General features: G+C 41.6%; 1 protein-coding gene across 3 annotated transcripts in view; it reads left to right on the plus strand.

The window, feature by feature from the left end:
• The first annotated feature begins 6 nt into the window (after positions 1–6).
• The window catches only part of TMEM255A (transmembrane protein 255A), a 67,438-nt gene continuing 57,245 nt past the window's right edge, over positions 7–10,199 (plus strand). For all 3 annotated transcript variants that reach the window (XM_019521596.1, XM_019521594.1, XM_019521595.1), the window contains exons 1-2: positions 7–116; positions 5,584–5,726. In XM_019521596.1, coding sequence (XP_019377141.1) covers positions 35–116; positions 5,584–5,726 — 225 coding nt within the window. In that variant the 5' untranslated portion in view covers positions 7–34. The remainder of the gene's footprint in view (positions 117–5,583; positions 5,727–10,199) is intronic.

A 10,199-nucleotide genomic window follows, 5' to 3' on the forward strand; every position in this document is an offset into this window, starting at 1 on the left:
GGGGAGGGGCCGGCGCTCTCCTGCCTCCTAGGCGATGCGGGAGCGGGCACCCGGCACTATGCGCCAGGCCCTGGCTCCGCAGCGCGCCAGCGGCATCGCCCTGCCCGACTCGGCGGGTAAGTGCGGCCCTCAGCCCTGCCTGGGCCGCGGGGGGGAGCCGGGGGTCTCGCAGACGGGCCGCCTCGGCGCCAGGGGCAGGTCCTCCGACAAGGCCGGGGCACCCGGGTGCGGCGTGTGGCTCTGCCCCCGCGGCTCGGCAGGTGGCCGGTAGTCGGTGGCAGGTGTCCCTGGCTCGGCTACTAGCCGTGTGCGTCTGGGCGACTCGTATCTTGTGCTGTGGTTTGTGCTCCTCCGTACGAAACCCGACGCCGTCATGTCCTCTATTTTGCTCTTCGAGAGAAACTTCACTGTCCATAGAGGGACATGGTCCTCTGCGATGGCCAACCCTGTCCCCGGGGCCTTCACGTTGGCAACGTGTCGCACCCCTGGGAAGTGCCAGCCACGAAACTGGAAGAGATCGGTCACTGGGGACCCTCCCCGGTTGGCGGTCTGGTGCCCCCCCAGATTCGGGAGGCACCGGTCACCCATGGGCCCCTTAAATCTCCCTTTAGCATGCTTTTGGCTTTTAGGGGCTGTTTTGACCAAGAGGGTCTTGCAAGAATCATTAAAAGTCAATGTCAGAATGCTTTTTCCACCCCCCCTCTTTTTTAGACGGTAGCAAAACCTAGTGAAATGCTTAAGTGAAGCCACTCATGAGATGCTGAGCAAATGGGTGCCAAGACGCTTAACAGCCAAGGGAACGAATAAGAAATGTTTTTTTGTGTAGAAATGTATTTTCCTCCTCTTTGCAGAGGAGATTCTCCTCTCTCAAGTTTGGACCATTAAACAAAAGCACAGGCAAATGCTAATTACAAGCAAATAGTACATTTGGGCTTTCGGAGAGTACGGTTGTTTGAAAGCCTTTAAAAATGTGGTTAAAAAATGTCCTCTTCTCAGAGGTGGGCAAGAAAAGTTGTGAAGGGATGGAGTTTTTCTTACAATTTTCCTAGCAATACGTTTTATGAAGCCAAGCAGATGAAGAGAGAAGGAGTTAGACTTCATGAGGGCTTGTCTGCATTAGGAGCCTCTACTCCCATAGCTGTATTGACCCAGTCCCCCAGTAAAGATGCAGTATATACAGACTTTCGCTGGCAGTCTAGCTATACCCCTTCAGGTCTCATCTCTTTCACCCAGGTTTGCCAGTGTAGCTATCTTGAGTAGGCTTGCAAAAAGATTGCACCCTCCAGCTGATGTCGCATTATTGGCAAAATCCCTGATCTGGATGCAGCTATGCTGACAGAAGAGGTCTTCTGTCAGCTTAATTTATGTGATTTGGGGAGCTGGTATAACCCTGCTGGCATATGCGGTGTCGCTGTTCGAGGGCTCTGCTGATATGTACACAGCGATGCCAGCAGAGGCTCTATAATGTAGACAAGCCCCAAGCCAATCCAAACCCTCTCTTGTAGACTTAGTTGCTCCTCCATCAGGGTTTTCCCACTGTAGCCATGTGTTAGGCATGTGAATTTTTTAAAATTTGCAGTCAGTGTAGATGCCGGGCAAACTTTGAAGTGGGACTTGGTCAGGCTGTTCTTTGTGTGTGGAAGAAAGTAGAGTTTTGGAGCTTGGCAAAAACTGTGTCTTCTCTTCAGAGCAAATCAGAAGGTATTCTTTAATCACACGATCCAAAGTTATAGTGTACTAAAACAGAAATTAAGGCTATATTGCCAATTAAAAGGAGCACACAATCTGATCATATGCTTTTTTATCAAGCCTATGTAAATGTTCTAATTCACCTGATTGGTTATTCAGGTTTGGACCAGAGATATACCGTAATTTCCTCTTTCTATATATTCTGTCTACATCTCTAATAATTGAGAGAGAACTGGTATTATAATTATAACAGTTATCCCAAATTTTATTTGCAGGCAAGTAATGCATCTTTCAGAACCTTTTATATTTATTGGAAATGAGACCTTAATTTTAGGATAGCTTTGGCCAGAAGAACTGAAAAAAATTGTAAAAAACCCACCTTCTAAATACAGTTTACATGAATGGATTTCTTTCCTGTACTAGAGGATCATAATTGATCAATTTACCAAGTTTGGTTTTCAGGGCACTGCATAGAATACTCTCATTAGCAGAGGCACATTCAATTAAAAATAAAACACAGGCTCTTAGTTTACAAACTTCTTGAAGGAAAAAAGATTAAAAACTGTAGTATCTGCTTCTCCATTCTTCTCCCATGTTTCTAACTATTTTCTGAAAAACAAGAAAATGATGAACAAATGTATTCTTTGTGTGCCTCTTTCCTCCTGATCATTTGATTAAAAAAATACAATAAGGTCGAATGATATAAATGTAACAATTACAATACATATAAAGATATACTCTCCTGAACTCTTGCACGTAACCTCAAAAGCCGTGTTAACGTGTTTTTATAGTGGGGCTAGGTATTAGATCCTATAGCGTTAACAGGAAGTTCATGAAGATTTTTTGAAGGATAAGTCATTTTTAAAAGTGTTTTAGCAAAGCATATTGTGTATATCTATATAACATTAACCTTTATCTCCTTAGCCCTTCCCAAACTCGTAAACATATTGCAAACTATCATGTATACTAGTTTAGAAGCCAACATAAGCATATATACAAATTAACTTGTATAATTTATAGATAAATCAAACAGCTCTGTTTGTTTTGATTGCTAACTAACAAATTAAAACAGAACTAAAGATAGCCCTCTTAAACAATCTCAAATGCCTAGGAAAAGGTCTATGAGGAAAAAGTTCCTTTTTTGAAATCATTCCGGCACAAGGCTGTAGCTGTGCGTGGTGATACATATAACAAGTTTATGTTTTGGGAGCAAAGACAGCTGGGCTATGCAGGTTTTGGCAGAATACTGTAATCTTACTTCCCCTTTTGATATAAAGCTGTGATAGGTTCAACACCCCACGGCAATCGGGAAAGCTATAGAGCAGCATCTGTGCAAAAGTTACACGCACACACAATGGGCATAAGCAATTTTGCATAATTTTCACAAAAAGTACAGTATGTTAGACCCACGCACAAGTGCAGTAGATGCAACTACGTGAAGACAGAAGCGTACATGAAGAACACAAAAAGCCACTCAGACAGTCACAGGCATTGCTTTTATTGCTTATAAATAGTTGTTATTAAACTCTATTTCAGAGAATGCAGAATAAGAATCATTACACCCACTCCACATATGTGCAAATTAGAACTGATTGAAACTTGCCATTTCCAGTTTCTGGGAAGCTCTGATATTCTAAATCTGAACAAAAAACACATGTGAAATGGAAACAGGTATTTTTCTTGCTGTGTCCTGCAAAATAAAAAATCCCCCATTTGGTTTTAGAAAACTATGTTTCAGCCTTCTGAATGTGCAATACCATTTTATGGTATTGTTTTTCATGTTGATATCACTTTTATCTTATCTCCTGATATATGAGTACAGATCCGTGAAATAAGGTAAAATGATATAAAATGGAAAAACATAAAATAACTTGTGAATTTTTTTCAACAAAATATTTGCATTTCAACACTTTTTTTCTTTCAGGAGCTTTACCCAAAATAACATGTTTGATCAAAACATCTCTACAACTAGTAGTTTTCATCAAAAACTTGTAGGTAAAATGTTTCCACACAGTTCTAAAGCAAAACCTGAAGACATCACCTTGTATGCACAGAATACACGTGCTGGCATCCTCCAAACGCATGCACACACATGCTCGTACTCTTGCTCTCTCTTTCTGCTTTACTTTATACAATATACAGACACCCACACAGCCCACCTTAAAAGAAAATCTAGCCACATTATAGATCTTTAAAGTTTACATTTTTACTTGTTTTCTGCTATATACAAATTATCTAACTTTGGGTTAACTGTGGTTTGGTCAGAGTGGTATGAGCCCTGTAGGGTAGACCCAGTTATAGTGATATCAGGGTGCTTTATACTGATGTGGGTGTTTTGTAAAGCAGTTGTCCCCAGCCTTTGGTGTATATGTTCCGGAGACTGCCTGGTGTTCCTTGTGGGCACAAGAAATTAAAACAAAAAATTAAAGGCAAGGTTGACAAGCACAAAATACAATGTTGCGCACAGCAAGTTATTTGGCACAGCATGTTATATGTATGTATATTGTTGCCTGTGGACCATCAAAGGCCGGGGACCATTGCTGTATTATTGTAAGGCCCCTTTATAGCAATGTAACTGCGTCATTGATAGGGGTTGTTTCAGGATAGCTATTTCAGGGGGGGGAAAAAGCTCATATCTCTGACTGACCCAGTTTCATTGGTTAAAAAAAACCTTGCATGTCGACCATAAAAAGAAAGGCAAAGCAGAATTGCAGTCGGTGTGCTTAGGAAATGGTCTCGAGTCAGCCTAATAAAGCAGGATGCCTTTAACTAGGGGAGACGGCTCTAGGCCCACATGCTCCTTCTCTATGTTGTGTTGGGTGCTTGGAGGGTGGTACCCTCTACTTGGCTAGTCCCTGCCTTTCCACCCTCCAGAGTTAGGAGCTGATTATGTTGAGACTTTATCATACCAGCTGCAGACAGCCAAGAGAGCCCTTTGAGTGTTTTTGTCTGCTGGTTGAGTGAGTCTGAGAACCACAAACTGTGCAGGAGTGGGATTTAGAATCGCCCCAACAGTTCGCAAGAGCACTTGATGCAGAAAGAGGCAGGGAAGGCATTAAAAAGACATTATCCTACCAGCTGGACTAACCTGTAGTCAGCTGGGTTGATGTCCTGTATGCAGTTTAATCAAAGGGACTGTTCTGCAAAGCAATTTAAACATTGCAAAATAACCAGTGAACAAATGCATTCAAAATATTAGCGAAACATCACCGCTAACTTCCCTGAAGGGTAGTGGAATCACTGCTTTATAGTGACATTCTTTAAAGAAAAAAAAATCAAGTCCAAAAGCTAAACATTTTCAGACAGTTTTATCTACATGTTGTTAATCCACAAATCCATTGCTCAGATAGCATTTAAAAATATATGGATCCTAGTTATAGGCTAATATTTATTTATGGGATGAGAGGAAATGGTTGTTGCTAATGCTCATTTATGTGGAAAACTGTGGATATCTTAAAATGTATGGTGTACAATGTGGATGTTTAGTTTAATGCAAACAAATACATGAAATAATTTATATAATATATATCCTAATCAACTATAACATTTCTTGTTAGCTTCCCAGTTATTACCCAAAGAGATCTTATTTGTGGTAAATCCGTCACGCTGCCTTGAAATCCAGCGATCTCAGTGATCCACACACATTTACATTACTTGAGGATCTGTCTGTATATCCAATAATGATAAGCAGAACTGAATTCCAACCTCATAACAATGGTTTATATGTTGCATTCAGCCCAGGTGAGAAGCAGGTGAAAGAAGAGATATGTGGTGTTGAGACGTTGTCAGAGAGAAAATAAGGTTTTGGCAGCATGTGGTGGTGGGAGGGGGGAATTTGGGAAATTGCTGTTGTTCCCAGACAAAATTAGAAAATTCTATTGTGTGTGTTTTTAGGGTCATTCAATAGAAGAAAAAGAAATTCTCTCTACGTAACTGTGACTCTCCTCATTGTGTCAGTATTAATTCTTACGGTGGGCCTAGCTGCTACAACAAGAACCCAAAATGTGACTGTTGGAGGTTATTACCCTGGGGTTATTGTAAGTATAGCACTCCTAGGTAGGTCTAGAAAATGTATTGCCTACAAAGTCCTTTGTAATGCTGTGAATGCTATGAAAGGATGACCCTATCCTAAATACTAACATCTGCTCAGCTACTTCATTGCCGTTTAATTTATATATTATTATTATTTTGCACATGCTACTTCATTTACATGTGAAAATCCCTCCAATCAAATGGCAGCCTTTTCTGATGTAGGCTTAGGCAAAAATGCTGCTCTCTAAACCACAATGTGTTGCTCAGAGAAGCATGGCTTTTGGCTGATGTACATACAGTCTGGTTTAAAACATTTTTGTTTAGTTACACAAATCAAATGAATCCCATGTGGTGAGAGGGCGAGGCCAGATCATCAATGCCAAAAACAGCTGGGAAATCAAATTGCAAAACATGACACACACAAGTTCAGTGGGGCTAATCATGTGCATAAAGTTGCATGCAAAACTATGTCCATGCTCAGGACCTTATGGCTTTGAACTGCTGAAGGTAGGGAAAAAAGGACAGTGATAGATTACAGTGTTTTACAAGTTGAAAAGGAACTGATACATGTCAACACTGTTCACATGCCAAGCTCTGTTCCTAAATGAAGTTGAGAAAAGTAAGACCTTGTCGTAAGAGAGTTTAATGGCTTGATGGTAATTTGTACAGTGCAAATAATTATTTAGCCATCCAAATATGATTGTGGAGCCTTAAAGTCACTGATCCGAGTTCAGCCCAAATTGCTTACAGATGAAAGTGGTTGCTGTCTTACAGCTGTCTGGCCATCTGACATCAATTGTTGAGTTTAGCAGTTTCTGTTTTCATTAGTGATGAAGTGTCTTCATCACTCATAAGAAACCCTTCCCTGCCTCCAGTGGCAAAAACTCAGATCTTTGAGTGGCCAAAGACCAAACAGACAGGTGAGATGGAACTGGCGTCTTACCCTTAAGACTAATTCTTTCGTGGCCTTTCAGGAATTCTGGTAGCACAGAAATCTCAGTATGAGCCAGCTTGTTCTGTGGCCAAAAATTCAGAGACTTGCACAAATGTTGGACTTCTCTTTGGAGAAACAGAGTGGGCTTCCCTCTACACATTAAAAAATGTGTTGGCATATTGCTGCCTGCAGGCTCACAGTGTTTGTCTGAGATTTTACCTGTGCTGTAGGGACTTGTACTTGCACTATAGGACGAATGCTGCAGAGTAACTCAGTGGAAATGCCCCATAGTTTCCAAGTTTTAGGACACGTTCCTAAATATTAATTCCATGAGGCAGAGAAATCAAAAACCACTTAGATCTTTTTGTTTGTTTGTTTAAGGCTTAGGATAAAGTGTTTATAAGAATTTGTGAACGGGTCCTGAGACTCGGGCAACCCGACTGTTTAAGTCTATAGACCCACAACCAAACTCTCCCTGTTGCTGAGTGGGAATGTGTGGTGACCTAACATACCTTTCTGCACATAAGAACATTGCAATCCTCTGCTAGGCTAGCCAGCACACACTTAAAATAGCCAGTGTTTCGTAATTTGGAGGGGTTTCTCTTTGCCTGTCAAATGTGCACTGAAACAAAAGCACGCTCTGCAAGACTTGCCTGAGAAGATCATTTCTATTGCTCCAGAGAAATGGCATTGCTAGATTCTTGCCACCCTAAAAGTCTTGCACGTGCATTTGATTTGCGGTACAATGTATAGTTTTGTATAGATCAGTCATTGCTGCTATACTGCAGGAGAGGGAAAGCTAAACTTTTACATTAACTGTCCGGGCTTGTTTGTTAAAAGAGTCAAGGTTTTGGCTCTGGATGTCAGATAAATTCCCTGTTGTTCAACAGTCCTACAGAACTTTATAGAGCCGCAGCTTTTCTATAGGATTTTTGAACAAACCTGTAGAATTTGAAAGCAGGGATATTGTTATTTTCAGATTTCTACAGAATGTCTTAAAATTATACAGAAAGGTTACTATTCCCACTTGAAACCTACAGGAATGTATAGTAATTCTGTTTATGAAATAGAAGCCCAATGGCTTCATCCCAATCAAAGCAGATGGGGTGTTGGTGTACCTGAGGTCATGTTTGAGCCATTGTTCTATTTATGTCAATCGAAATTCTGTGAAAACATATTAATAATACTTAGCACTTTTCAGCCAATGATTGCTGAGTGGTTTGTGGACTGAGATTGGTAGGAGCAGTCAACCACTGATCCTCTGGATCATGGTGTATGTGCAAGAGGTCTTGTCAGGTGCCTGGTGAATCCACTTGTTGGGAACTGAAGCGTAAAGAGACTTAGTAATTTGCCTTATGTCATGCAGCAAATCCATTATAGTGCTGGGATGAAGCACTAGATGTCCTGGATACTCTGCCCTTGTTTAAAAGATGACTGCTTGTTTTTGTGCCATCTCTCCCCAGTTTATCTAATTTTTGTGGAGTCCTAAATTGTGTGCAGCTTTTGTAAGAGCAGATTTTACAAGTTCTGTGAGATCAACAGTATTATAGAAGCTGACTTGCTTAGTCTGTGTTTTGTGACTTCCTTTATTTTGTTTTGCCCGGTTTATGTGAACACAACGTAGCAGAGATGTTCAGTGAGGAACTGTGATAATTAATGGCTGCCTGACTTGAATGCTTCTCTGCCTGGACTTTCCTCTTCTAATAGGGGTTTCAAGGAAAGAGTATGCAGTGTGTCTTTTCTGATTTTTACTGTTTAAACTGGAAATCAAAGGCTCTGAGGCCAGCTCTTCAGCAGGTGTCCTGGGCTGGGCTCCCTTGACCAGAACATGCTGAGGGTCTGAATGGAAATGTCAGTGATATAACATAGAGTCTTGCTGCAGCCTAAGGTGCCTAATCTTTGTGCTGCCACGGTCTATATTTAGTACTGGCTGGGACTACCCGTGGTGTTGTGTATAGTTGTGTATTCTTGGGAGAGTGTGCTTTAAAGGACAGAGCAGTAGGCCTGGACTCAGGAGCCTGGAGTTGGATTCCTGGCTCTGCTGCTGACCTGTTGAATGACCCAAGCTCCAGTTTCACCATCTGTAAAATGGTGATCATGATAAAGCACTTTGAGATTCACTTGTTACAATTGTTGGGTTAGAAGGAGGAGTTACTTGCATAATTAAATATAAATCACACCACTATCATAAGGGCTTTTCCAGCAAAGCATTTAAGCATGTGCTTGAGTTTCATTGATTGCAGTGGGATTTAGATGTGTGCCTAAAAAGCATATGTTTAACCACAGAGAGAGGAGGTTGGGCAAGTGCCTTGGTTCCTGGACAGATCTTCAAACTCGTGTTCAGGGTTGTCCTTCTGTATGTAAGTGGCTTCATAAAACTCAAGAAAGTTTTGCAGGGTTGGACACATCTCTTGCATCACAAGTGGGTTAAGATTTTGGAAGTCCTGAAGGCTGAACAACTCTGTGCCATTGGGGTTCTCCTTCTTGGATTTATTGAAATAAACCAGACTTATTGTAGGGGGTTTTTTCTACCCAAGTTTGAATTCAGAAGGCTTGAATGGGCCTCATTGGTGAATGCTTATGGAAAGAAGCTGGGACTCTGAAATCATATATATTTCTCAAGCATGAATTTGCAGCCCACAGCAGCTGTTCAAACATGTTAAGCCATTTCTGCTTTCCGAGATGGAGCAATCAAGAGAGAATGACCCTAATATCTCCACATGTCTTGCCTGTACATCAGGGAGATTCTGGCCACCAATGATGCCAAGCTAGTGTAGTTCTGGACACATGAATCATCAGCCTTGAGCCTCTTGATAAAGATGTCTGAGCGCCTGGCAGTAAGGAAACCCCAACAGTTTTTCCTGGTTGGATTAGAGAGGTTCTGAGGACAAAAGACACCATTTTCCCCCTTTACAGGTTTGCATTTTTAAGATGGTCATTCTGTGCCACTCTTGGAACTAGGCAGCTCTCAGTGTGAGGAGCTGTCTAATGCTGAGTTTCATGAATGTCGCTCTGTTTGGAGTAAAGCCAATCCAGCTTTTTAAACATGTCCAGACAGTCAGAAACTGGAAACAAGAGTGAAATGAATGGAACAATTGTGATTATATACTAGGTATGTTACACTAGCTCCCAGGGTGCCTAGTCAGGATCAATATGCTTTTGTCCCAGGCACAGTACACATGTCTATAAAAAGATGATCCCCAAGCCAAAGAGGTCAGTCTCAGCATAGGTGTGATGCTGACTGACCACAGGGGTGGAAGGAGTTTGTTCTCATAGCATTTCTAGGGAAGAAAGCAGCTGAGTGCTCCTGGAGGCATGGGAAATTCTCATGTTATGAAGGCTGAAAAGCTCAGGATTCCTCAGGTGTAGTTCACTTGAGGGAGATTTGTAGACTAGAATGTCCTTTACTTAACTAAGCAAGAGTATTTTGTTATCTGGAGGGAGCTAAACTGTTCTTAGTGGTGGCAGATGACAGAACAAGGAGCAAAGGTCCTTGTTAGAGAAAGGGAAGTTTAGGTTGATAGTAGGAAGAATTTTCTCATTA

This window comes from Gavialis gangeticus, unplaced genomic scaffold (assembly GCF_001723915.1).
Source record: "Gavialis gangeticus isolate Ggan-Ray unplaced genomic scaffold, GavGan_comp1, whole genome shotgun sequence".
NCBI classification, from domain to species: domain Eukaryota; kingdom Metazoa; phylum Chordata; order Crocodylia; family Gavialidae; genus Gavialis; species Gavialis gangeticus.